At 56.1% G+C, this 27,763-nt stretch overlaps 1 protein-coding gene across 1 annotated transcript; it reads left to right on the top strand.

Annotated features, from left to right (window-relative positions):
• The first annotated feature begins 888 nt into the window (after positions 1-888).
• On the top strand, positions 889-27,637 carry LOC121159052 (valacyclovir hydrolase-like). Its single transcript, XM_040984085.1, has 7 exons — positions 889-994; positions 5,149-5,252; positions 7,580-7,746; positions 8,792-8,945; positions 18,549-18,680; positions 21,007-21,130; positions 27,381-27,637. Exons 1-7 carry the CDS (start codon positions 894-896, stop codon positions 27,466-27,468), a joined length of 870 nt encoding a protein of 289 aa, XP_040840019.1. The 5' UTR covers positions 889-893; the 3' UTR covers positions 27,469-27,637.
• The last annotated feature ends 126 nt before the right edge of the window (positions 27,638-27,763 follow it).

Genomic DNA, 27,763 nt, shown 5'->3' with positions numbered 1-27,763 from the left:
AAACCTTAAAAATGTGACTGGCTGACTTTACGCTATGGCCTGAAGGACCATCCCTGTTGTGGCATGTCAGGAATTCCTTCTGTTTTAAGGCTAAAGACGATTCCGTGGTCTGGATGTACTGCACCCTGCTTCATCAGCGTCAGGCACTGTAATTTTTCATAGCCTTTACATTAATAATGCTGTTATGATCATTGTGCAAATATCTCCTCCTTTTGGGTGTATTTCTAGAAGTGGAATGGCTGGATCACATATTGTGCATTTAGCTTACGAAAGTCATAGCTGTCCTGCTCGCTGGGGTCCCCAGCCGCACCAACACCATCTCCATTAGTTCTTAACCAGTAGGTCCCGTCCTCAAGGCACGTCCCACCCTAGCAGTGGGCCACAGGGCCGGGGTCTCCCCACACCTCCTCCAGTGGGGGTGCCCCCAGGACACCCACCTTCTGACCTCGCCTCGGAGAGGAGGGTCGCAGTCACCATGGCGACCGGTGGAGGCCGACTTCCATCACAGGAGCCAGGGTGGACTCGGGGCCCCGAGACTGTCTGATCAGGGGTTAAAGAGGGACCCTGAGAGAACAGAGCCGCCGACCTGAGGCCAGCGGAGCCACCTGGGCCGGGCCGGGCGACAGACGTCCAGGGACCGCGAGCATTGTGGCGTCAGAGGGCGGGGCGGGGGCGGGGCGTCGCGCGGGGGCGGAGCCACCTGGGCCGGGCCTGGCGACAGGCGTCCAGGGGCCGAGAGCATTGTGGCGTCAGAGGGCGGGGCGGGGGGCGGAGCGAGGAGCGAAGGCGGGGCGTCATGAAGGGGCGGAGCGAGGCGGGGCGTCGTGACGGGGCGGGGCGCCCCAGGGTCTTGCGCAGGCGCAGTCCCTGCCGCAGCCCTCCAGGACTGTGCGATGGCGCTGGGCTTCGGCGGAGCGTGGAGGCTGCGGCTGCTCCTCGCACAGCTGAGGCCTGGGATCCGTGTTCCCCAAGCCGGGTCGGCAGCCGCGTTCGGGTAATGGCGCGCTCCCCTCCTCGGGGCAGTCCCGCGTCGGCGCGCTTCGGGGGCGGCGGTTCCCAGGTGGGCTCGGACCCGCGAGCGCGCCGGCGGGGTCCGGGCGGGCCAAGTGTTCTTCGAACGCCGGTGGGTCGGCCCAGAACCGACGACCCCCGGGCGGAGCCTGGGAACGGGTGAGCGCCCCCGGCGCCCTCGGCGTCTCCTGGCTTCCACGTGAGAAGGCGGACACCGGGCCTGGCCGCCTGAGAAGCAGGCCTGGCCGCCTGGAGAAGCAGGTGTGGCCGCCTGGAGAAGCAGGCCTGGCCGCCTGGAGAAGCAGGTGTCTGCCCCCCAGCCCCACAGGCGGATAAAACAGCGCCCCGCGACACACACGTTTCTGACCTGCCCCCTTAGTCTCTAGGTAATGAGGCCAAAGTATGCATCTGGCAGCTTACCAGGGCTCCTGGCAAAGTTGGCCGAAGATGCATAGATTTCCCAAGTTTTGCACCAAAAACAAACCTTTCCATCCACTGTTCCGCGGCGAAGCAACGGCAGGTGTGCGCTTCGCTATCAACCAGGCCATTAGGCCCAGGCGCTATAGGGCCACCCTCTCCAACTTGGAGAACTTGATCTCAGAAATCAGAAGGGAAGCTTATTCATGTTCATATTTGATTGGCCATCCTCGGGTTTTGCGGTGAAGTGCTGTGGCTATTTCAGAATTAGTAAGAGCGTTTCAGGAGAAATGATGTCGGGGGGGCACCAACCATAAAGACGAGCCGAGAAAACTGGCGATTTTAGGCACCTTGCTGATGGCAGAAGGACTGAAGCTAGCCGACGGAGCGCGGCTGTGAGAAGGCCTCGAGATGTAACTCATGCAGTTCCTTGATTCTAAACCCAGCTGTAACTCATGCAGTTCCTTGATTCTAAACCCAGCGAGTGGGTTAATCCTGTGAGCAGGCCGCAGCCCAAAGCAGGTCGCTCCGGGGCCAGTGTAAACACCGTTGGCTGGGGTCCAGTGTACGGCTGAGTTGTGTGCCCGGAGCAAAGTTGGGAACTTTGTCCCTCCTGTTTCGTGGTCCCTAGGACCTGGAACTGTTTCCTGGAACTGGCTAATGCAGTTACAGTATTAATAATGGACAGAACCGAGTATTTGCCCAGTTCAGTCTTGGGGTGTCCTGTGAGAGACCGGGTGCACACAGTGAGTGTGGCCTCGGCTGGAGCTTGCTCAGCACACCGGCTGTGCCGGGAGGGCGGCCTTAGGCATTGCTGACTTCGCAAAGCACCCGACGTGGCACCGTTGGCACTGTAACTGGGTTCCTTCCCCCGTGCCCTGGTCTCTGCCCTCTGCCCTCGGCTGCTCTGTGTAAAGCCGGCACACTGCACCGGGGTGCCATTGGCGGGTCCTTTTCTCTCCCCTGCTTCCGAGCTGCGTGAGCGCGCACAGCTGCTGCGATGCCCTAGTCCCAGCCGTCACCCGGGGTTTACCTGGGTGGGTAGTGCGTGAAAGGCCACCCACCGCGCTCTGCGGGGCACACCTGCCGGAAGAACCCTGTGCCAGAGAAGAGAACATGGAGGCGGGAGCTTTGTTCCGTTCCTCTAATTTCTAGAAGCTCTCGCTCGCTCTCTTTTTTAGAATTGGCCTGGCCCCTCTTGCAGTGCGGTGGTTGGTAACACCGCACCCGGCCAGCCTCTCAGAAATGTCTTAATAAACCGGACAAGCAGGCTTGGAGGTTTCCTTGTGTCCCTGTGGCACTTGGCAGCGTCCAGTAGCCCTGTCATCTTGAAAGATAAACCTTTTCTTACCTTTGAAACCGGTTTGCTTCTGTTCAGGCATCATACGCTCCCCTGCCCCACGCCCTGGGGAAATCGCGAGGCTCCCGGCCGCCTGGGTCTGCTCTGCGCGGAGTGCTCAGACAGTGAGGGCCGCGGCGGAGTGCTGGTCACCCCAGGCTGTTGGAGCAGCTTACCCTTGCTGCAAAGCCCTTCGCGGCTGGACCCCAGCCTTGCGGAAGCCTCACGCCCGCGAGGCTGGACACTGGCCTGCTGCTGCCGTGGCCTTGGATCCTGCCGTGTCTCCTTCTAGAAACACCTTCTCGGTGCCCTGGCGCATTCGCTTTTCAGAATTTTGCCATCTTTGCAAGTTCCTCCCACTGTTCCCTTTCCCTCCCCTCACATACCTCATCCTGATCCCCCTGCTCTCCCCCAAGTTACTGCCAAGTCTTCCTCCGCGGCATCGAGTCCCCACGGTGCTGAGCCCTGGGCCGCCTGGTGCGGCTGCCCTGTTGTTTTGCTAGGTTCTGTTTTGTTTTTGTTTTTGTTTTAAGATTTATTTATTTTTAATGGAAAGGCAGGTGTATAGAGGGGAGAGAACAGAAAAAGATCTGTGCACTGGTTCACTCCCCAAGTGGCCGCAATAGCCAGAGCTGGACCGATCTGAAGCCAGGAGCTCTTTCGAGTCTCCCACACGCGTGCAGGGTCCCAAGGCTTTGGACTGTCCTCCACTGCTTTCCCAGGCCACAAGCAGGGAGCTAGATGGGAAGCAGGGTCCATAGAGGATCCCGGTGTGTGCAAGCCAGGACTTTAGCCACTGGGCTACCACGCCGGGCCCAGGAAAAGGATAATAATGAGTAATCGGCATTGTCAGCATGTTCCTGTTAGTAGCTTTAACAATACCCCTTTGTGATATTTGTAGATTATAATTCTGGCTTTACGACAATTCTGTCTTTTCCAGAAGTTATGTTAGTAAGGTTAGATTAGATGTACCTGGATCACACCCGTTTGTTTCTGCATTTCCCACTACCTGAAGTTGTTGAATAAGATGAAAACAAAACAGAAAACAGAATCAGGCTTTGGAAAGAAAAGGCTGCTTCACGGCTGCTTCTCGTCACTGGTCATTTGGATGCAGAAAAAGGAACTCCTGGTTGATTTAAATTTGTCAGCAGGTCAACAGGAGCGCCCCCTTCTGGACCCTGCCCAGCAGCCATAGTGTCCCTTTCTGGAGCCACTGGGCTCCCCACCTGGTAAACCAGCAGGGGGGACCCTGGAGCCCGGTGTGGGGATGGGGGGCCCTGGAGCCCGGTGCAGGGATGGCGGGGACCCTGGAGCCCCGTGTGGAGATGGGGGGACCCTGGAGCCCCGTGCGGGGATGGGGGGCCCTGGAACCCCATGTGGAGATGGGGGGACCCTGGAACCTTGTGTGGGGATGGGGGGACCCTGGAGCCCTGAGCGGGAATGGGGGAGTGGGATGGGGGACCCTGGAGCCCAGTGCGGGGATGGGGGGCCCTCGTGTGGGGTTAGCCCTGCCTGGAGGCCTTGGCCAGTCAAATGCTGAATGATGACAAGGGCTTGTGAGATGAGGCTAGAAGTGGCTGCCGTGTCACTGCAGGGCGTTGTCCCTGACTGTGGCCCTTCTGCAGCTGGCCAGGCGACACAGGGAACCCTCCACCTGCCCAACAGCCTGACATCAAGGCCTTGCCCTGACTGGTCTTGTCATCTGAATGTGCTGGGTCTAGGCAGATGGCTCCCGGCTGGTGTCCTCTGCTTGCCTTGCATGTCACTGTCCTCTGGCAGGCTGCACGTGGGCACCGCTGGCCTGGTGGCCCTTGCTGTCACCCTGCCTCTCCGTGCATTGCAGAGGAGCCCCAGGCTGGCTGCCCAGGAAAATTCAGACGTGACAACGTAGTTATTCCTTAAAAGACGCAGACTCAAGTCATTTTAGGAACAGAGAGTTCAAGAAGCCTGAAGGTCAGACTGGAGCTGGCTCGTGTGTATAAAAGGCCAGGTTCCTTGATTCAGGACTTTATTTATTTATTTATTTGAAAGGCAGAATTGGAGATCTTCCACGTGCTGGTTTACTCCCCAAAGGACTGCACTGAACAAGACTGGGCCGGGTCAAAGCTTCTTACGGCTCTTGCATGGGGAGTGGCAGGGGCCTGAGCACTGGGCGGCGTCTGCTGCTCTCCCAGCCCATTAGCAGGGCGCAGCATTGGACGTGACGCCCGGGAACATGGACTGACACCCATAGGGGCTGCCATGAGGCGGGGGATGGCTTTATCTGCTCTGTCACGAGGCCAGCCCAAAAAGGCCTGGTTTATTATCTTGAATTTGTACTGCCGAGTCATTTTCTTTTGGGATGAGTTTGTTTTGTTTTTAATCATTGTGTTTTTTTCCAGCACCGCAGTGACGGCGGCCAAGGTGACTGTGAATGGCGTACAGCTGCACTACCAGCGGGCCGGCGACGGCGAGCACGCGGTTCTGCTGCTCCCAGGGATGCTGGGTCAGGACAGCTCTGTGGTGCCTCTGTGACGCTCTCGCATGCTGTGCTGTGTCGTCACTGTGACGCTCTGCGTGCTGTGCTGTGTCGTCACTGTGATGCTACTGCGTTACCGTGACGCTCCCGCGTGCTGTGTCGTCACCGTGACGCACTGTGTGCTGTGTTGTCACTGTGGTGCTCTGCGTGCTGTGTCGTCACTGTGACGTTATACGTGCTGTGTCGTCACCGTGATGCTTCGCGTGCTGTGTCGTCACTGTGACGCCCCTGTGTCGTCTTTGTGATGCTCCTGCGTTACCGTGACGCTCCCGTCTTCTGTGTCGTCACTGCGGCGCTCTGCGTGCTGTATCGTCACCGTGACGCTCCTGCGTGCTGTGTGGTCGCCGTGACACCATCACCAGGCCCCGGGCCACGGGTTTATTCCCACTTGTAGTGCTTTGCTGTTTGAAGTCCTGTCTGCTGCAGCCGCACTTGAGCAGCTTAGAGAGCCTTCCTAGCCGGTTTTTCCATCTAAGTGCACTGAGAAGCCACAGTCGCCTGCAGTGGAGAGGTGACGGGGTCCAGGAGGGGCCCACATGAAGAGGGAGATGAAGGAAGCTGGGGTGGCCCACCTGGCTTGCCTGGGGTCCAGCAGTTCCCCACGTGTGAACCTCTGGTACGAGAATCGAGAATGGCGCCCCTGTTGGTGAGGCTACGTTAAGAAAAACCTGCCAGGCTTTTTGAAAATCAGCTCTGGAGCCGTACTACTGTGTTGCCGGCAGAGCCCAGAGCAGCAGTGCAGATGTGGAAAGTTAAAGGGAAATCTGCTGAGAGCACAGGACATCCCGCAGGTGGCTGTGAAGGATGGGGGGTGGCTGCTCCCGTTTTGGATTTAGTCCAACAATCCAACCAGACTTCTCCTCGACAGTAAGTGCTTCTCACTGCCTGCCCCTCCTTCAGGTGCTCCTCCTGTGCCAGGAGCTCCCAGAAGGCCCCTGCTTGGAAGCCCAGAGGTTGGCTGTTGCTGTGGGCGGTTTTCTGAGCGATTCACCTGTGCGAGGCTGGAGCACCTGCAGCACCCTGGGCCGCTTGGAGGGACAGCCGGCTCCCAGGGCACCTGGAGGCGCAGTGGCCTCAGAAGCCAGTGGTTCTTACAAAGAAAACGCCTCCTGCCCTGGACCAAGCCCTGTGCGAGCGCGTGCCTTCCATGCTGTGTGCCCCTGTGAACACGCCGAGCTGCCTGACCTCGTGGGCAGGCCAGGCTCCGCCACTGGCGCTGCCTATCATAGCTGTTGCTTTTTAACTGTTTTAATCAAACTAATTTTATATCTTCCCTCCATGCATACCCCTCCCTCACTCCCAAGATAGATGCTTTAGTTTTCTGGTTTTTTAAAAGATGTGTTTGTTTATTTGGAAGAGTTTACAGAGAGACAGATCATCCATCCACTGATTCCCGCCCCCCCCAAGATTGCCACGGTGGCCAGCCCTGAGCCGGGCTGAGGCCAGGAGCTTCATCTGGCTTGCCTTGAGGGTGGAAGGGCCACACACGTGGGCCGTCCCCTGCAAGGAGGTGGACCTGGCCTAAATTGGTGCGTGTATGACAAGCAAGTACCATTGGCCGCTAATCCACTACATTACAACACTGGCCCAGATTTTCTGGTTTTAAATTATAACTACAAACTAAAACATTTAGAAAGGCCACATTAGTTTAGCAAAAAGACAGCTGGAATTTTAGAATTGTACTTTAACTTGGACCAGATCTCATAAAACTGCATATAAAATTAATATTTCTTTGATTTGTAGGTTACTTCCTTAAGGAAAAATGACGTAGAAGCATAGATGTGTAATTTAGCTTCTATGCAATTTCACTTGTTATTTTTAAAAAGGAAAGGGAAAAAGAGGCTGAAGAGATGCAACAGCCCATCAGCGCCTTTGTCCTCCTCTCGATGGCCACTAGGGGGCGATCGGAGACGGAGCCGAGCGCCCAAATGGCCAGTGGCCGCTCAGTGAATGGACGCAGTGTGCCAGGACCGCTTCCCGATGGCGGGGGAGACCAGCGGCAGTGCTTTTGTGCTTTGAGGGGAAGCGGAGCTCTCATGTGCTGTTTCATTACCTCACCGCTCAGCTGGGCCTGAGCCAGGAGCCTGCAGCTCAGTCCACAACATACATGAGGGACTCAGCCACTTGAGCTGCCTCCCAGAGTCCACATGGCAGGACCCTGGTGTTGGGATCCGGAAATGCCAAGCGAGTCCCGGGATGGCCGTGTGGGGTGTGGGCGTTGCTGTAGGGTGATGCTCGCTTCTGCCCCGCCGTGCCGAGTCGGACACCTGAGGGTAACACAGGGCTCTTTGCAGGAAGTGGTGACAGTGACTTCGGCCCCCAGCTGAAGAACTTCAACAAGGAGCTGTTCACGCTGGTGGCCTGGGACCCTCGGGGCTACGGACACTCCAGACCCCCGGAGCGAGATTTCCCAGTGGATTTTTTCGAAAGGGACGCCAGAGATGCCGTGGATCTGATGAAGGTGGGTCTCGGAGAAGTGACCCGCGGGTGGGAGGGGGACCGGGGCTTCGTTTACTTTGCTTCATTTCTGTTGTCTTTTTTCTTTTACAAAGGTAATATCCTGTAATAATTCAAAGAGTTCAGATAGGTGAAGGCTGAGCTGCCCTCATCCAAAACTCTAAAATCGCTGTGTCCCAGAGTCAAGACAGACATGGTTCCTGAGTCCCTTACCAACGTGCCCGTTCTATGTTAGACATATGTACCGTATGTCCATGTGACATTAGATGTTGTTCAGACTTTACATATGTATGTGTAAATATTCCAAAGTCTGAGAAAAGTCCAAATCACTCCAGTAACCTGTGTGCTGAGGCAGCGGAAATGGCCCCGACTCTGGCCGGTTTGACAACATGCCTGAGTCCCCGGCTGACCTGATGGCATCGAGCTACACCCAGTGCTTTTCCAATTTGCTTTTTTCAGTTTGCTATTTTTTTTTTCATTAAGCAGTTTATCAAGATGGTAGTTCCAGGAAATAAACATTACATCAGTCTTACAGAATACTAGATGGAAAATTCCAGAAGTAAACAGCTGGCAGGTTAAGATGCGCACCATTCCGAGCAGAGCGTGAGCTGTCTGTCACCGGGGACATGGTCATCCCTTTGCCCCGCGTCCCCGTGCGGCCTAGCCGGCTGCCCAGCCTCATCTCATCCAGCGGTCCGCTCCTTGGGGCACCTTGCTCAGGCACGCCCACGTGCGCACGCAGCCACGGAGTGTCCGCCAGTGTCCACCAATGCGGCTGACCGTAGTTCCTGAAGATTCTATCCAGTTGCAAACCGTAGTTCCTTTATGTCCCGGCTCATCCTGTGGAGTCAGGTTTCAGCCACAGTTGCATTTGCCTTGCACTCATGGAGAGAAGCACCATGCCAGCCAGAGGCGGCTTCTGGGACTCCGGGGCTAAAACGGGTCATCCAGGCCGCCCACCTGCACCCTCGCCGCTTGCTGGTGAGGCCCCAGTCCTTCCGGCAGAGAACAGCAATGGCCGGCCATGTGTTGGGTTGTGTCTCTCACAGACGCTGCAGTTTAAGAAGGTGTCCCTGCTGGGCTGGAGTGACGGCGGTATAACCGCCCTGGTGGCCGCCGCCAGGTACCCGTCCTACATCCGCAAGATGGTGATCTGGGGGGCCAACGCCTACGTCACGGACGAGGACGCCAGAATATATGAGGGTAGGTCCGGCCCGCTGGCGGTCACGCTCGCTGCACCTGCACTCCCACTTGGCTCACGTGTTTGCACCCCTCACGCGCTCTCTGGAAGGAAGATGCGTTCTCAGCAGAGCAGCACGGCGGAGCCAACCTAGGCTTTAAAGCTTGCTGTTTGCAGAAGGGCTTTGCTCTGCTGCTCCTGACGCGGCTTCAGGGCCGGGCAGGGTGAGACCCGGGGTCATGACGCCCTCCTATAAAATAAAGGGAGTCAACGGCGGCTCTGGGTCTAAACAAGAAGCCTTATATTTAAAATGAAGGAATCTCTGTGGCAGTTACACTGCTCAAGGTGCTGCTTGAAGCTCTGGGGATTTGAAGAAGCACAGCAGTGGCTGCTTATGCCCAAGCTCAGCCGCCACCTGCTCTGCTCTGAGACAGTGTGACTCACAGAAGCCAGGCTGCGGTGTCTGCCGCCCCACGCCCACTCAGCTCCCAGCGTTGCCGCCCAGGGCCCCTGCTGGTGGCTGTGACCCGTGGGGTCTGCGCTAACCAGGCTCGTGGGAGGAAAGAAGGCTGACCGGGGGCTGAGGTCCCTGGGGCCAGAGGTGATCCTAATCTGGACTTTCCCTCCCACCTACCAGCCTGACCCAGCAGGGCCCTTCTCTTGACCAGCTGCTCTCTGCCCTGAGTCTGTTTCTAGGCACCCCCAGGTGGCACACCCCAGGCTGCAATGTGGGCAGCTGGGATGACTCCTGCACAAGACCCTGGCCTTCAGAGCCTTGCCTGGCGTTTAACAGAAGGTGTCATTTCCCGCCTGGGTTCTCCCTGGTTTGGGCTGTTGGGCAAGTCATGTGACTAATCAGAGCCTGAGTGGCAGGGCTCTGCTGCAGAACCTCGACCCCACTGGGCTCTCCCTTGTAGGGAGCTAGGGGTCCAGCGCTCCTCCTGTTCGCCTGCCTGTCCTCCGGCAGCCATACCTGGCTGGGATGAAGGGGAGCTGCCTTGTGCACGGCGGCCCATCCTACTTGGCTGGGGACCCCTGCCCACTGCCGCCCAGCACAGGATGCCCAGGTCCTCCTGCCCCGCTGCCATGTCAGGGCCCTCAGCACTGCGAAGGCACTGAGGCGTCATCCTGCACCTGTAGTTAATGCCCTGCCATGCTGTGGTTTTCCCTGCAGCCCTGATGACACAGCCATCGGGGCTTGCCGTGTTCAGTCCCTTCTGGCCAGTCGCCCACTGCAGCCCACCGCGGCCCACCTCAGCCCACCGCAGCCCACCACGGCCCACCTCAGCCCAGCTCAGCCCACCGCAGCCCACCACGGCCCACCTCAGCCCAGCTCAGCCCACCGCAGCCCACTCTCTGGAGCTGATCTGCCGGAGCATCTCCTCATGGCGTTGTAACCTTTGGAAGGCCTGGGAGGTCAGGGATGCTAAGAGCCTTCCCCGGCCTCCACCCGCAGTGGGTCCGTTTGTCATCCCTGGTTTTTTCCTGGCCGTCTTAGCTAGAGGCCCGTCAGGTTCAGGGATCGTTTTTAAAGCTGGCTTTTGCGTTGTTGATCTACCCCTGCCGCCTTCTGCCCTGTGCCGTGTGCTTCCTTCTGCTGACTGGGAGCGTGAATGTGCCCCACCCTCCGTGGTCTCCTCGCAGACAGCTCACTGACTGCAGAGCTTGTGCTGACCCACACCGAATGCTAGCAGTCCTCTGAGCGCTGCCGCGTCAGCAGCCTGCAGACCTGATGTCTTACGCTTTTGTTCAGGTCAACAGATTTTCTCGCATTTCTCCAGACTCCCTCTTCACCCATGCTTGTTTAGAAGAATATTCATTTTCCAAGTTTGGAGATTTCCCAGGTGCTTTTCTGTTATCTGCATCGAGTCTGCTCTTGAGCTCAGCAAATAGGCTTTATGTGATTTCCATTCTTTTTCATGTGTTAAGGCCTGTGCTCAGCCCCAGGCTGCGCTCTGCCTTGTCTAAGATTGAACATTTCCTAAACCAGTGTTGTGGGAAAGTGGGTTAAGCCTGTGCTTGCAGCATGCCCGCCATATCAGCACCAGTTCGAGTCCCGGCTGCTCCGCTTCCCATCCAGCTCCCTGCTAGTGCACCTGGGAAGGCAGCAGCTCGTAGCCTTGCTGCTCGTGCCCCTTCCGCCCGTGTAGGAGACTGGCTGGCGCTCTGGACCCCTGGCTTAGGCCTGACCGAGCCCTAGGTGTTGTAGCCATTTGGGAAGTGAACCAGATGATGAAAGATGAGTTTATCTCAGTCTCTCTCTGTCTCCTTCTGTCACTCCACCTTTGATATAAATAACACTTGACACTTGACCCTGTCCTTCACCTTGTACACGCCCCTCACTCGCTCGTGCTGCCCCAGGTTTCTCTCTCAGTGAATCGCCCCCTGTCCACCAGGAAACCAGGGCCCAGAAAGCTGCCCGAGGCCCTCCTGGCCTCCTCACGGTGACGGTGCTCAAACGCCACCCCCCCCATTCCCTCCTCTTCCTTCTCCCGTTCTCCTGGCCCTTTGCCTCCTGGGGTAGTGTGCCCACTGTAGCAGAATTTTCTTCCTGAAGCAAAATTCTCATCCTATTTTGAAGTCCTTCAGTAACTTCAGAAAGGCCCAAGCAGCCTGACTGCCCGTTCCAGCCTTGCCCACCAGCCTTCCTGTGTTGGCTGCCTGCCCCAGCCTCACCCACCGGCTTTCCCATGCCTGGCTGCCTGCACCAGCCTCGCCCACCAGCCTTCCCATGCCTGGCTGCCCGCACCAGCCTTGCCCACCAGCCTTCCTGTGTTGGCTGCCTGCCCCAGCCTCACCCACCAGCCTCACCCACCAGCTTTCCCATGCCTGGCTGCCTGCACCAGCCTCGCCCACCAGCCTTCCCATGCCTGGCTGCCCGCACCAGCCTTGCCCACCAGCCTTCCTGTGTTGGCTGTCCGCGCCAGCCTCACCCACTAGCCTTTCCATGCCTGGCTGCCCACTCCAGCCTTGCCCACTGACCTTCCTATGTTGGCTGCCTGAGCCAGCCTCGCCCACCAGCCTTCCCATGCCTGGCTGCCCGTGCCAGCCTTGTCCACCAGCCTTCCTGTGTCCCCCTTTGCCCTCAGAGTTCATGTGTGTTCCATGTCCCTGCAGCTGCCGCTCCTGACACCAGCCTGCCCCCGCCTGCTGTGCTGCATTGCCGCCACATCTCCTGATGCCAGCTTCTGCTGGCCTCCACTCTAGCCACAGCCTCCTTAGCAAACCAGTCCTCTCCCAGCTCTCAGCACCCTCCGCGCTGGCATCCCTGCTGGGTGCTCCTCCCTCTGCTGCCTGGTGCAGGCTTTCACGGCAGCCCTCCGTCCTGGGCACTGCCTCAGTGGGCCTCAGGCACTGCTGTGTGGACAAGCGCCTGCGTGCCATGGCTCTGTTGTGCTCCTGTGGGTTCTCCCCCCGGCTCTGCTGCCCTTCCCAGCCTCTGTCTCCACTGCCTGCGTCCTTAGCCCGACCTGCCAGTGCAGCGGAAGCTGCGTGTTCTCTGGAGCCCTGGACACATGGCTGCCCCGTGGTTCCAGGCTCATTGTGTGTGTGCTGTCTTCCAGCCATGTGTACCATGTTACACTGCTGGCCTCCGTGTTCTCCACGTGGACGCCTCCGTGGCTGGGTCCTCTCGCATTTCGCCCAGTGGTTACTCTATGGCACACTTCACCCAGTTCCCAGATGCCAGCTGGGTAGCTTGGCGCTAGATTTTCTTTTGAGTTGCCTCGCACATACCTTGACTTCTATGTGTGTAAAACACCCATGAATCTTCCTCGAGTCCTGTTCTTGCTCTAAAATTTCTTATCTTGGTCAATGATGTCCGTCCCCCCACCCTCCGCGCGTACAAGTGATACACAGTGCCCACTTATCTCTGATTTCCTTTATTACAATTCCTGTTGCCTGAGGCGAATCAAATCTAAAAATTTTAGGTGGAAAATTCTGAAAGCAAATTATAAGTTTTAAGTCGTTATATTAGAGTTATCTTGCATTATTCTTGTTACTAACCTCCTGTACTGCAGTAGTGGCTCTCTATCTTAGTCTCTCCCAGTGCCTGTTGTGAGTTTAAGTCTCGGGAATGTTTGCACAGGAGAAAGCATGGGTGGGTAGGCTCGGCGCCATGCCCCGTTCAGATGTTCGGAGAGGTGCTGACCAAGCTGCTGTGAACGGCGTCTTCCCTGGACCGCAGGCCCGTGGAAGGCAGAGCCCGTGTCTGCCATGCCTCACATTTAAGGCTGCAAGTACTGTTTTCTGGGTTAATTCATTAATTAGTGCTGAGTGGACACGCTTTCTTCATGAAGGTTCCACTGATGGATAACAGCTATAGTCTTTGAAAAAGAGACACCAGTGTGTTTTGGTGGGGAATACAGTTTTGGCTTTGGATCAGCGAACTGATGCGAGTGACCTGTCCCAGAACTTCACTGTGAAACATGCTTGCTACTGAGTTTCCAATGGTCATTATGCCTTGGGCTAACAACAACTTCCTCTTAAAATCAGGTAGTGCAAGCGAATGAATGAATGAATGAATGAATAGAGAGGGTGCTGTTAGGCGCTTGCTGTGGTGCGCACGCTGTCCGTTAGCTGCCTGCTGCTCCGTCCGTGCTGCTGTAGTCTTTGCTGAGAACACTGTAGCTCGGAGAGGTGGCTGCGGGCAGTCAGGCCCCGGGCAGGCTAGCTCCCACACTGCAAGTTTATGGAAGTTAGCCACTTCCTCAGCGCAGTGGGGGCAGGGCCCAGGAGAAGGTGGCGCCCGGCTCTGCTGCTTCCCCACGGAGTCTGAGGTGAACATCTGGCCGCCTCCAGCTGCAGCTGGACTTCCTGCCCCTTGAACTTGGGTGCTCTTGCCACCGAAGTCTCAAGCCTTGCCTCCATGTTGCACATCCCCAGAAACCCCTCTAGCTCTGCCCGCCCGCTGTCCTGCCTTGGTCTTCAGAAACTCCCCGTGTCAGACATGCGCTAACATGATCCGGCCCTTGATGCCACAGGGAACTTCCTTTTTTCCCAATGACTAAAAACATAATAGAAGAGTATTTGAAAGTCATAGAAGGGCCTGGCGTGGTGTCCAGCAGCTAAAGTCCTCGCCTTGAATGCGCCAGGATCCCATATGGGCTCCAGTTCTAATCCCAGCAGCTCCACTTCCCATCCAGCTCCCTGCTTGTGGCCTGAGAAAGCAGTCAAGGATGGCCCAAAGCTTGGGACCCTGCATCCGTGTGGGAGACTTGGAGGAAGTTCCTGGCTCCTGGCACCTGGCTTTGGATTGGCACAGCACTGGCTGTTGCGGTCACTTGGGGAGTGAATCATCGGATGGAAGATCTTCCTCTGTCTCTCCTCCTCTCTGTATATCTGACTTTGCAATAAAAATAAATATCTTTTTAAAGTCATAGAAAATGGGATTAAAATAATTTTTTGGTGCAGTCAATTTTGAAATAGGTGTGTGTAGATTTTTTTCATCATAGGTATACGTTTTCCATGAATTTCAGATTTCATGGATTCCAACATTTTTTTTAAGATTGATTTTACTTTTATTGTAAAGTCAGATATACAGAGAGGAGGAGAGACAGAGAAGAATATCTTCTGTCTGATGATTCTCTCCCCAGGTGACCGCAGTGGCCTGTGCTGCGCTGTTCTAAAGCCAGGAACCAGAAACTTTCTCCAGGTCTCCCACGCAGGTGCAGGGACCCAAGGCCCTGGGCCTTCCTCGACTGCTTTCCCAGGCCACAAGCAGGGAGCTGGATGGGAAGTGGAGCTGCCGGGATTAGAACCGGTGCCCATATGGGATCTTGGTGCGTTCCAGGCAAGGACTTTAGCTGCTAGGCCACCGTGCTGGGTCCGGATTCCAATGTTTTTCACACCAAAATAAGTTGACCTTTTAAGTGCAAATGTTCTCTAAGAACATTTGGAAGTATCTTGGCGTGTGACACCTGGGGTGCAACAGGCCTTGTGAGACCAAATCGTGGCAGCAGTGTGCCCCCCTGGAGCCAGGCTGCCCTGCTATTCCTTTGCTGGAGGCACACCTGCTCCCCAGCCCATGGCTCCACTCCAGGCTGGGCCTGCACATCAGCCGTGTGTGTTTTTGAAAGCAGTCTGGTTGGATGCCTTTGTATTCCTGAGACATAGCTGCTTCGTGAATTTCTGAGCTCTGCAGACATGTTCAGCCTGTGTGTGACTTCGGGGCATGGCGAGTCTCTGTGTTCTGCATTGCTAAGATTCACCCGGTGCCACTCGTAGGCAGCTGCTATGCGCTGGTTGGCACTGTTGCAGCCGTCCCCCTGGGCAGGCACGGCAGGTTTGCTTACCCCTTCTTTGCCGTGTTGCCGGAACATTTCTGTGCCGAGTCCTTGGGTGTAGCAGCAGCGAAGCCCGCCAGGGAAGGTACCGCATCACAAACAGGTTGTCCCAGCACAGGAGCTGTACGCTTACGCTGGCAGCGTGTGTGGGTCTCCAGCTCACACCTGCAGCAGGACCTGGGAGTTGGCACACTGAGGTCCTGGCCTGTCACACGAGCACCAGCTGTTTTCTCTTTTGTGGTCTTAATTTGCATTGTCTTGTTACTGATAAGATTGAGCATCTTTATAAATGTTTATTCACCCTTTGGGTTTCTTCCACATGAAACCTGTTGATGGCTTTATTGAAGTTATTAAGTGACATTCAAGAAGTGTATTTTATTTGTGTCAGGGGCAGACACACATCTCTTCCCCCGGTGCAGGCAAGCAGAAACGAAGCCCTAACCCAGGTCCCCCGCAGGAGTGCAGTGGCCCACCTGGTTGGGCTGTGACTTGTTGACTCCTCGGGTGTGCAAGGCAGGAAGAGAGGCTGGACTTGAATCCAGTTATTCCAGTATGAGCTACAGGCTTCCCCAGGAGCACCTTGAAGGCCAGGCACCCGCACCCCATTGTGTGGCATCACCCCATTGTGTGGCATCGATATAAATGCAATACAGTGTCTCTAGAAGAAAATATAACAAAGGAATGGACAGCTAAAGACCTTGCACTGTCACAGTGTTACTGGCACACGATTTCATGTTGTTTTAGAGTGTTTTTGATCGTAGAATTAATAACCCTTTGAGAGGAGTTTGGTTGTAGATGTCATTCCCTGGCTTGTGGCTCGCTCTTGCTCTTCCTATGTGGAATTGCACGTTCTCATCCCAGGGCTGGTTTTCTCCTTGGCGTGCAGAGTGGCTGAGAGTTGGCTTACAGATTCCTCGTCACGCGTGCCAGCTTCTCCACTCACCGTGCGCTCCCATCCCAGCCGCTCCTCCCAACAGTGCTTCTTGGCTTCCTGCAGTTACTCCTCAGTTCCTTAGGGCCAGTCCCAGCCTTCCCCGGCAGTGTGTGTGTCTCAGCTTGGTGGTTGAGAGGGGCCGGCAGCGCCCCGCCTCCCTGCAGCCCCCTGCCGCCGCCAGCAGCGGGGCTGTCTCCAGGGCGCTCTCCCGCCCTTCCTCACATCTTCCTTTCACCTCGGGCATCTGCTTCTGAGTTGGGTCTGAGCGCAGGCTGCGTTTCGTTCGTCCTGCTCTCCCCAGGCAGCCCAGCCGTGGGTGTCACCTGTCACCCTTGCTCTAACTCCTGGCTCTCTTCTCCTTACAGCCATTTGCACACGCCTCCGGCCCCCAGCTGCCATTCACTGCTGCAGCTCCAACAGTGCAGCAAGAACACGTTTTATGAAAGATCTGGTTGTCCCATTGCCCTCTCCTGAGGCAGCGGACTTTAGCAGTGGCTGTCTTCATGCTGTCTTTTTCTAAAATGGTTGATGTTTTTTGTTAAAAATGCAGGTTTAGGGAGTGAAACAGTGAGACAGGGAAGGAGCAATCTTCCATCTTTGGTTCACTCCGCAAATGGCTGCAGCAGCTGGGGTTGGCTCAGGCCCAGCAAGGAAGCAGGCTCCGGTGGGGTCTCCCACATGGGCGGCGGGGGCACAAGTACTTGGGCCATCATGGTATATTTGCAGGATGCCGGATCAGAAGTAGAACAGTGGGGACTTGAACCAGCACTCAAAAGGGATGCTGCGTCTACACTCCCCCTGCCCTCAGGCACAGAGGTCCCGCCCTCTCCAGTCACCTTGGCTTCCCTCCCAATGCCTCCTGCCAGCTGCAGACACCAAGGCCCCCTCCCGCGGTGGCATCCCCCCTCCCAGAGAGCGCTTGTATTGTAACCAGCAGCTCACTGTGCAGGCGCTCCATCCCCGAGCCCACAGCGTACATGCAAGTGCCTGGACTGTGTGGAACCCACTGTAGACAGATGTGTGTTCTGTCATCACTGCCGGGTGGTCTTTCAGCTGGATCGCTTAGCAAAGACACTGCACATCAGGCTCACTCAGCAATCATGAATGTCAGAGCTTTCAAATCTTACGTTAGTGCTTAAAGAAATCCCGAGGGCCGCACTGTAGCACAGGGGGTTAAGCCCCTACCTGCAACACTGCAATGTGGATGCCGGTTCATGTCCCGGATGCTCCACTTATGATCTAGCTGCCTGCCAATGCGCCTGGAAAATCAGTGGAACGTGACCGAAGAGCTTGGCCCCCTGCACCCACATGGGAGACCCCAAGGAGGGTGTGGGCTCCTGGCTTTGGCCTAGCACAGGCCCGGCCATCGCTGCCGTTTGGAAAGTGAACCAGCAGATAGGAGATCTTTCTCTCTGTCTTTTCCTCTCTCTGTGTAACTCTCCCGTTTTAAATAAGTAACTGAATCTTTAAAAAAAGAAAAAAAACTAGGAAAAGACTGGGCCAAGTATCTACATTTGTTGGTGCATTTAAAAATTAAGTTTTAGATACTATTCTTTGCTACAAATGATTCATCTCTGATGGAATTTAAAATTAGCCTTTTGCATCTATTTTTCCTTCAGTAGCAGAAATTAGAATAAATCCTTTGTGTTTATTTTCTTGTGTACAGAAAAGTGAGATTCATGGGAAAAACAACAAAGCCTCCTGTTACAGGTACCCAGGCCCTCTAAGCCCACCCAGGGGGTCGGCATGAGCAGGCTCAGGGGGTCGGCATGAGCAGGCTCAGGGGGTTGGCATGAGCAGGCTCAGGCAATTGCAAATTAGAGATGTCTGGGACGCCTTGGGGGAGAGTGCATCTCTCCTGAACCTGTGCAAACTTACTTTTTCCTAAACCCCCAGGGTGTGACAAGCGCTCACATGGCGTTGTAAGTCACTTAGAGGGACTGCAAGCCTGTGGGAGGGTGTGTGCAGCTCCTGTGCAGACGCTGAAGGCATTTTCAGCACTTGAGCATGCGTGGCTTCGGGCCTCCTCGGCACACATAGCGCGGGTCTCCAGGGCTGCTGGGGTGTCAGCCTGACGTAGGCAGTCCTAACTGGAGGACTGTTCCCTTTGTTTGCCCACCTATAACAGGGAACATCAAGTGCTGGTCTAATTTCACTCAAGTGGGCCATGTTGATTGTGGGGCCGTCTTGTGGGAGACACTGAGGCCGCGGTCATGGAAACGCTGCTAGCAGTGCTAAGCAGTGTGGCTGGAGGGAGGGTACCTGGTGTCCCTGGGACACCTGGCTGACATGAAGCTTGTACTGTGTGGGTGCCAGTGAACGGGGCTCCGCGGTGGCTGGGCCTGGGACATTTAAAGAGGACCCCTTCACGTGCAACTGAACCCCTCCTTGCTCGCTCTTTTTTCCAGGTATCCGGGATGTCTCTAAGTGGAGTGAGAAAGTAAGGCAGCCCCTGGAAGCCCTGTACGGCTATGACTACCTTGCCAAAACCTGTGACCAGTGGGTGGACGGCATACTGCAGTTCAAACGCTTCCCAGAGGGTAGGTTCATGGACTACTGACTGGTTCCTTTGCAGAGCAGAGGATGCCTGGGTCCCCCACTCGTGTTCCTGAATTCCCTGCTACCTTCCTGGCCAGAGTGTGAACAGAGGCATGGATCACGGCAGGCAGTTGCGTGGCACTTGCTTGGTCCTTGCATGGCAGGTCTGCCTTAGCTGGAGGCCAGACAGTGTCACAAAGGCCCATCTCGTGTGTCCTTCCCAGCAGGCTCATCCTTTTCCTTCTGTGTGCATCCTTCCTTTGCATGTGTGATGACAAAGTAATTCTCCAGAAGCCCCAGTTTCTATTTTGCTGATTTATTGTCATGCAGTTGAAAGAGTGACATAAAGAGCTCCACGCCCTGGTGACTCTCCACATGCCTCCAGCAGCCAGAGTTGAGGCACAGAACCCACCACCAGGGACGGAATCCTGGTTTCTATTGTGGCTGTCAGGGCCCCAGGCACTGAGCTGGCACCTGCTGCCTGTCAGGTCATGGTGGCAGGAAGCCGGTTCCAAAGCAGAGGTGCAGAACCCGATTCAGCACTGATGTGGGATGTGTCCCAGGTGGCAGCCTAACCTGACATGCCACCGAGCCTGCCCCATTCTATTTTCCAGTTCCAGAACAAGCAGGGCAGAGCCGGGTCCATGCCATACTGCCCACTGTGTCCTTGGTCATTAGGGCAGACAAGGAGGCCCTTCTCTCTGTCCTGGTCCTGCCCCTGTGAGGCAGGACCACCCATCACTCAGAGCCCGTCATGCAGTGCGTGGGACCACCACACCTCCCTGGTGTGAGATGGCGATGATGGGCACACACAGGGGCATGGATACTCATGTGGCGTGGAGTTAGCCAGGCCTGGGACCTGAGTTCTTCCTGGACCACTCAGCTTGCTGTAGGGACGTGTGTGGGCAGCTGGCTAGCTCCTCTAGACTGCAGTTCCTGTGTGAGACGTGGCCGTTGCTGATGCCAGAGTGGGGCTCAAAGGAGCTAATATGAGCTTGACTCTCCGACACAACACATGCCTGGTCAAAGATTGTTACTGCTAATTTTATAAAAGTTCTTACTTCAGTATGGTACATATTAAATGAGTTAACACATAACTGCTGTGTTTACTCAGACATGCTAGTGAGTACTCTGCAGCACGGGCTTTCACCATCATCTTTTGGCTATGAAATTAGCAGTCGCATGTCACTCCAGGGCCAGGAATGGTCAGCTTCAGAGACCCGGAGGGACGTTTCCCAGGCCAAGCAGGACACTCTCGCTTCCCTGTGTCACAGGGAGAAAGGGCAGGAGGCCGCCTGGGGAGTGCTGGAGTCTTAAGCTTCAAGGCAACTCCGGGAATTCAAGGTTAGCCCTGTCCTTATCCTGAAACTCAGTGAGGTTAAGGAGCTACCAGGGCTCCACAGAGGCAGGGGCCAGAGCTGGGGCTCCAAACGGGGGTCAGTGCCGGGGCTCCAGATGGGGGTCCGTGCCGGGGCTCCATGGAGGCAGGGCCAGAGCTGGGGCTCCAGATGGGGGTCAGTGTCGGGGCTCCATTGAGGCAGGGCCAGAGCTGGGGCTCCAGACGGGGGTCCGTGCCGGGGCTCCAGACGGGGGTCAGTGCCAGGGCTCCAGACGGGGGTCAGTGTCGGGGCTCCATTGAGGCAGGGCCAGAGCTGGGGCTCCAGACGGGGGTCAGTGCCAGGGCTCTACGGAGGCAGGACCAGAGCTGGGGCTCCAGACGGGGGTCAGCGCCAGGGCTCCACGGAGGCAGGGATTGGCAGCACCAGGACCAGCACTGGGGCCGTGTCACAACAGTTGCAGACAAAGCGGGGTCAATGCCAGGCCATCTCACATGTACATTCCGCAAGTTGCAGAGGCATCACCAGTGCAGAGAGCCCATTTGCTGCTTGCACACTGTCCTCTCATCATGCCTGCACACACTGGAGGCTGCCCAGGGCCCTGCCAGCCATGTAAGAGGTGACTTAAAGGGACAAGCTTAGCAGGTGTGGAACATTGCCTGGGCACTGCTTTGTGCAGCAGGGGCAGCTGCCCCAAGTAGTATAGAGATCTGAGCGACTTGCATGTATTTGCTATCCTTGCTGTTTTACATGAACTGGGAACTTTGGGCAGGCGAAGCTGCTTGTTCGCTAGGAGAGCTTAGAACTTAGCAGGAAAAAGAGAGAGAGAAATAGACAAGGATGCACAGACACTTCCGACCCCAGACACAGTCACATCCAGGCCACTGCAGTTACAGACAAGGAAGCAGGTGCAGCGAGGGGCGGGGTGCAAGGAGTTGTGTCCCTCCACACAGTCACACTAAGGCAGTTCCTCGTGTTGCGTGTGTTCCAGGCAGCATCTGTCGGCAGCTGCTGCCGCTCGTGCAGTGCCCCACCCTGATCGTGCACGGCGAGAAGGACCCGCTGGTCCCACGTTTCCACGCTGACTTCCTGCATGAGCACATCAAAGGGTCACGGTGAGTCCCCTGTCGCCAGAGCCCGGGAGTCAGTGCGAGGAGCTGCAGATGGGGCAAGAGGCCGGAGGTGGAGGGCGGACGGAGGCCTCTGCTTGGTGCTCGGATGGCCAGCGGAGCTCACAAGGCTGCGGCTCCAGCGTAGTGCTGACTGTTGAAAGATAAAGCAGTTGTTCATTGAAACAACTATGTGTCATTTGGAAACTTGCAGTTGGGTTTTTGGTCGTCAGTCACTACCTGCAGTAAAAAAAAAAAAAAAAAAAAAAAAAGTACACATAAAACCAAAAAGGGAAACAGATTCCCCTTGGCTCGCTGCCCGCTGGAGGCTGTGCTCACTGGCACTGCCTTGGCACATAGATGCAGTCACGTCCAGCTCACTGTACTTAGGCTGTGGGTGTGGCGTGTTGACTCACCTTGGATGCCTACTATAACTAGGACTTGTCAGTCAGACCGCACGAGTGACCTCACCAAGCCGCGTCAGACACAGCACAGCCGATAAAGCAGCAGGCGCAGGTCACCAGCGCTTTGTACTCTTCTTCCTGCCGGCCAGTCTTAGACATCACATAACTTGTAAACACTCCCCAAACTGTGTGGAGTAGCTGCTAGAGCCCCCCTAACCGGGGTCCGCTCGCAGCACACCTGGCCAGCCAGTCCCCGACACTGCAGTGGCGGGAGGAGGCGGTGTTGACTGCAGTGCACGATGCAGGCAGCCACGCAGCCCAAGTTCAGGTTCCAGCATCCTCCAGGGTGGGAGGCAATCAATTTCCGTTCATGGTTGGAGGGGCACAGTGCTTGGCCAGCTGGAGTGTGACCAGTGGCAGTGCCTGGTGTGTGTGCCCTTTAGGGGTCACTGGTGAGGGCCAGTGTGTTCCTGTTGCTCTGTGAGCTGGGCCACGCCCTCCAAGCACAGGCTGGCACTGGGGTGCCGACCCACACTCTCCCAGCACAGCTGGCACTGGGTGCCGACCCACGCCCTCTGAGCACAGACTGGCACTGGGGTGCTGATCCTAGCCCTCTGAGTACAGGCTGGCACTGGGTGCCGACCCACACCCTCTGAGTACAGGCTGGCACTGGGTGCTGACCCTAGCCCTCCGAGCACGGGCTGACACTGCAGTGCTGAGCATAGGAACAGTTTCAGGAGCTCCAGGCCTCAGCTGCAGGAGTGATCACCTCAGGAAGGGGAGGAAAGGCCACCCCAGAAAGTCAGCAAGCATGGACTTACTCTTTCCCGTCCATTTCTGTGGGAAACACGCCTTGCAGTAAACGCTTTGGCCGGTTTGTGCTGGAGCTGTTACCAAGGTGGAAATTTCCAGTTGAAGGAATTCTTTGTTTACATGTGGTAGATGCCTACCTGGAGGGAGGGGGAGAAAGTGGGAGAAGCAGCCTGAGTGTTTCTCTAAACAAACTCCCTCGCAAAAGGAGCGTCCTGGGAGCCCGGAGCCCTTCCCGGAAGGCAGGTGCTTCTCACTTGCCCCAGGCAGCCTCCTTTTGAAGTGTAGGCACTGAGGACCAAGGCTGCACCCAGCCCCTGCACCTGCAGGGAGAGCTGTGGCAGGAGCGGCCCCGCCTGCTTGCCGTGGTCTTCTGAGCGTATTCTAGCAAGGGGGCTGTGTGGGAGCTTAAGATATACACAGGTGTGGTACTTGCAGTAACATGCAGTTATAAACCTTTATCATTCTAGTGTCTGAATAACATTTTTAAAAACTTTGAAAGGCATCTCTGTTTCACATATTTTCTGCTTCTTTTACCACTAAAGCCACATATCAATTAAAAATAACCACCTGGCCAGAATAGAGTGGGAGAAGGACAGGAGTTGGGTCAGGGTTCTGCTATGGGTGGCTGCACAGGTTAGCAGAGACGTATCAAACTGGACTTCTATACAATTGTAAGTCATGGTCATGGTGCAGAATTCAAATAGTGCTTTCGTACTTCCTTTGGACTTGCTTGTTTTATTTGGAAGGCAGATTTACAGAGAAGGAGAAGCCAAAGAAACAGTTCATCACTGGGCCAGTCCCAGTGGCCACTGGGCTGGGCTGGGCTAAGGCTTGCTGCTCCGTCCAAGTCCCATGTGGCGGTCAGGGGCCCCAGGGCTTGGCCGTCACTGTGGCTTCCTGGGAGCATCAGTCGGGAGCAGCCAGGACCTGACTGGTGCTGAGAGCGGATGCTGACGTCATAGGCAGTGGCCAGCCCCCAGACCACAACACCAGCCCTGTAGTTGTGGCATTATTGAGACTTCCAAAATTGTGCTCTAAAGTCTCAACTTTTATAATTTTTAATTTTTCATATATATGTGATGTGATGCTCTCAAATAGCATTTTATATTTTAAAAGGGATTTTCTGTAAATATCTAGCTGTGTCTCACAATAAACTTGTGAAAACCACATTTACAGGTGGGCCGTCAAGGTGCTAAACAGTCAGCCAAGGCTGCATAGCTGCTCAATGACGAGTCCAAGGCCTTTTCCCTCCTGTGGAGTACACGTCCAGCCAGGGCAGCCTCCGCGCGTGACGGGCAGTGCTGGGCGGCCTGGCTAACTGTCTGCCAGCGCAGAAGTGACAGGCTTTTGCGGACACGTGCAACGAATGCAACGGTCCCTGAAAGCAGAGTCGGTAAACGTGAGGAAGTTTAGTTTCAGCATTCTGTTCCACTCCCATCTCCTAGCAACGAATGCATCAATATAGGAGGAAAGGTTCCCTTCTGGGAGAGATAATAGTTATGTCAGTGTACTGTTGATGAGCAGTGGGTTGAGTGTAATCGGAAACGATCATTTAAGATTGACGTAGAAGGGCATCATTGTGGCATAGCTGTTAAAACCACTGCCTGTAATGCCAGGATCCCATTTAGGTACTGGTTCGTGTCCCCGCTGTCCCACTCTCAGTCCAGCTCCCGGTTAATAGTTGGAAAGCAGCAGAGGATGGTTCAGACGCTTTGTCCCCGACCGCCCGTGTGGGAGACCCAGAATCTCGCAGTTTCTGCCTGGCCTAGCCTCAGCCCTTGCAGCCATCTGGGGAGTGAACCAGCAGATGGAAGATCTGCATGTCTTTCCTTCTCTGTCTGTGACACTGCTTTCCAAATAAATAAATAAATATGTAAAAGTAAAATGAAATAAAATAAAATTAGCTTGACCATCTCCCTGTACTCAGTGAGCCTTTCTTGTGGGGCCTCAACCTGCCTGCAACTTGCCTGGCTCTTACTGGTCTCTTCGCTGTCCAGCAGTGAGGAAATTGGTGCACAGAGCCGGTCTTCACACACATGGACTGCTGACTGATGGTCAGTAGCTTTTTTGTCTGTGTTTTTCAACGTGCAGAGGACCCCATTGTAAGTTGAAGAGCATCTGTGTTTTCTCATAGTTTAGAGCCCAAGGTCAAAGTTTCTAAAAGCCTGCAAGCTCCAGACCCATGGAGAGCCGGGCTTTCCATTTTGCACTGGATTCCAAAGGCAGGAAACACTAGTGCCCCCATTGGAAGGCCATCCGGCAGGGGGCGCTCCCTCCTCCCATCTGATGGCAGGACAGGCCCGCACACAGCAGGGAGGACAAACACCTGTCCCCAGGCACTGAGTCCAGTGTTGGTGTCATCCAGAGCCACCCTCTAGGTACACCCAGAACACCGTCTGACCAAACGCCTGAGCACCTGTGGTCCGTTCATGTTGACACATGACATTAACCATCGCAGTGTGGGACAGCCCAAGGGTGATCGCTCCACTCCGCAGAGGTTTTGGCTGTGTGTGTGTGGGGGGCGGGGGGGTGGCGAGAGGGGTCCTGGAGGGGCAGGGGGCAGCAAGGGGCATGACCAGCTCGCCAGGCAGTGGGCTCCATGCTGTGCACAGGCTAGGTCACAGAAGGGAGAGTAGGGCCTCTTTCTGCCATTCCTGTGGCTCCTCCACACCTGCCCAGCAGTGACGAGATGGCCTCCAGGGCAGCTCCGACCTCCCCACTGCTGGGGTAGTCAGTTGGTCAATGTGGGACAGACTCATGCTGGAAACCACAGCTCGTGTTCCGCCAGGATGTTGGGGAGGGAGGTACCAGAGCTGGGGCAGTGCCCAGCTTCTGCTTCTAGACCACTCCCATCCTGGGGATGATACCCCCTCTTTCTGCACCCCACCCCTTGCTGTCCCTGGCGCCACTCCTGACCTCTCCTTTAACCACTCACTGTCCACGTGGGAGGCAAAGAGTCGGTCAAGAGTCTCCATCTGGCCACATCACAGGATCAACTCCACACAGAGCCTGCCAGCTTTCAGAGTCCAAACCTGTGTGTGTGCAAAGTACATGCCAGGGAGTGTCACCTGCCCCACTGGGCACAGTGCCCTGCTGGAGGTGGGAGCCTTCCCTTCACACTCACCCACAGCCAGGGCCTCCCCCTGCCAGCTGCCGGCATCTCTTAACTGCCTACTGTGTGCTGGCACACTGTGTGGGTCCTCCTGTGACACCCTCACCATGATTCTGTGAGAAGCTCCTCCCGTGGAGTGAGGCTCTGGATGGTGACAGTCCCTCAGCGTGGCTCTGTGCGAGCAGCGTCAGGCCTGTGCACACGCCTCCCATGGCTCTCCAGCTGCCACAGGAGACAGCTCATGCTGCAGACGAAGGCCTCGCCCGGGTCCTGGTGCCCAGCCTGGGAAGGACCTCTTCGTCCATGTACCACATGAGAGCATCTGCCAGCAGACCCGGCCTGCCCGGGAGGCGGCCAGTCTAGACTACTGTGTCGCCAGCCTAGCAGCCTCTTGGGGCTAAGACATGCGTCTGCTTGAGAAAAGGAACTTGTCCCTGACATGACTTCTGCGTCCCATGGCCCTGGCCTGGCTGGTTCAGGGCTGAGAGCAGGCCCAGGACAGAGTTCAGGGCTGTGCCCCTCCCCAGCTTTGGCACTAGAAGGGGCTTGTGGCTCCCCCTCCTTCACTGCTTTCCTCAGGGCTTTTTAAGGGGAGCAGCATGAGAGACAGGAGGCTGCTGCTGTGGGCCCCCAGGTTTGGGGCATAACAGGGGCACCTTACACGGGAGGGGCGCGCTGTGGCCCCAGTGCTGTCTGGGGTCAGTGGCAGAGGTGCCAGCAGCCTCCCCGGGTTTCCAATCTGGAAACTGGTGGGGGATTCCTAAGTGACGAAGCTGCAGCACCTTGCTCCTGGCCTCTGACAGTCTGTCGCCCAGGGTCACGTGGGAGCCCAGAAGCCCAGCAGGACTTGCTCAGGCGGAGCTCCAGGGACCGCTGGCTGTCCTGAGACCAGATGGACTCCTGTTCCTCAAGAGATCTGCAGTCCTGTCTCTAAAGTGCCAGCTGCCGTAAGGAAGCTGCCCCGCACACAGGAACATGGGTTACCCTGTCCATGTGGGACGGGGTCGGGGTGGGGGGCAGCATGCCTAGAGAACTGTGAATGTTAGAAAACCACTCCCCGGGCCGGGTGTTTGATTTTGTTGTTGTTTGGGTAAGAATCTAGAGTTGGGATATGTGTGTATATATGTGTTAGTTAATCAGCTGTTTGGAAGGCAGTGTGTGGTAGGGAAGAAGGAAGGATTTCTACTCAGCAGCTCACTCCCCAGTGAGCCAGGAGCCAGGCTCCTGGTCCGGGCTCCCCGTGGACCATAGGGCGGGGGCACTCGCGGCCATCCTCTGCTGTCCTCTGGGTCTGCTGGAAGCAGAGACCTGGGACTCATGACCTCCAACATGACGCATCACCAGCAGCAAGCTTGGGAAGGGTTGCCACCAAGGCAAGCTGCAGTGGAGGTGGCTCCCTGGGCATAGGGCTGCCCCACCCCATCTTCTGTCCTCAGCAACTCTGCCGGCACCCAGAGTCACTTGTTCAGTTCCCAGATGGCAGACTGACCCGGAACTCTGGGCAGCAGCCTGGGGAAACCCTCCCACGACACACACTGGCTGGGACACGTTTATTCTGTCTCCCAGCCTTCTCTCAAGTCAGCTTCATTAGCATGGATTTATTTGAGGCACCAAATCACCTACCTCTCCCATTGAGTCTTCTTGCCTGATGGGATTCCGGATGGTGTGTGTGTGTGTGTGTGTGTGTGTGTGTGTGACACACTGCTCAGGGCAACTGCCTTCCATTCACTCCCCAAGCTGTCAGAACGCCCCAGGACTTTCACTCTCAGGTCTACATTTGTGCAAAGTGTGTGCGTCATCGCATGCCCCCCACTCCGAATGGACACATGGGAAGGTTGGGCAGCTGCTCATTTCTTTTCAGAAACATTTAGATGGGTAAGGAGCTGGCGCCTTGGCTCTCTCTGAACATTCTCTGGTCTCCTTTCAGGCTGCACCTGATGCCGGAGGGCAAACACAACCTGCACTTGCGCTTTGCCACCGAATTTAACAAGTTAGCAGAAGACTTCCTGCGGTGACTCACCCGAGCCTCGGGCTCCTGGGTGTGGCGCCATCACAGCACATCGCTGTCCCTGTCAGCTCACCCATCTTCTGTCCCTTCCCCGCCACCTGACTCTGATCAAACTGAAGCCAAGATGACAGCCCCTCAATCACAAGGCTGCAAAAAATGAAAGCAGCGGTCTTTAACTTTTAACTCTCCTCTTTATTTCTTGCCGTAATTCACTTTGCAGTCGCCTTTCCGGCAGACAGCCTTAGGATGCCTGGATTTATCCTGTGCCTTTGGGGGAGAGATCAAGGGTCTCTTCTTTCCTA

The sequence above is a fragment of the Ochotona curzoniae genome, unplaced genomic scaffold (assembly GCF_017591425.1).
Source record: "Ochotona curzoniae isolate NIBS_2020 unplaced genomic scaffold, NIBS_Ocur_1.0 contig_4064, whole genome shotgun sequence".
NCBI lineage: Eukaryota > Metazoa > Chordata > Mammalia > Lagomorpha > Ochotonidae > Ochotona > Ochotona curzoniae.
Note: the sequence above shows the minus strand (reverse complement) of the source record. Positions and strands in the feature narration are given on the sequence as shown.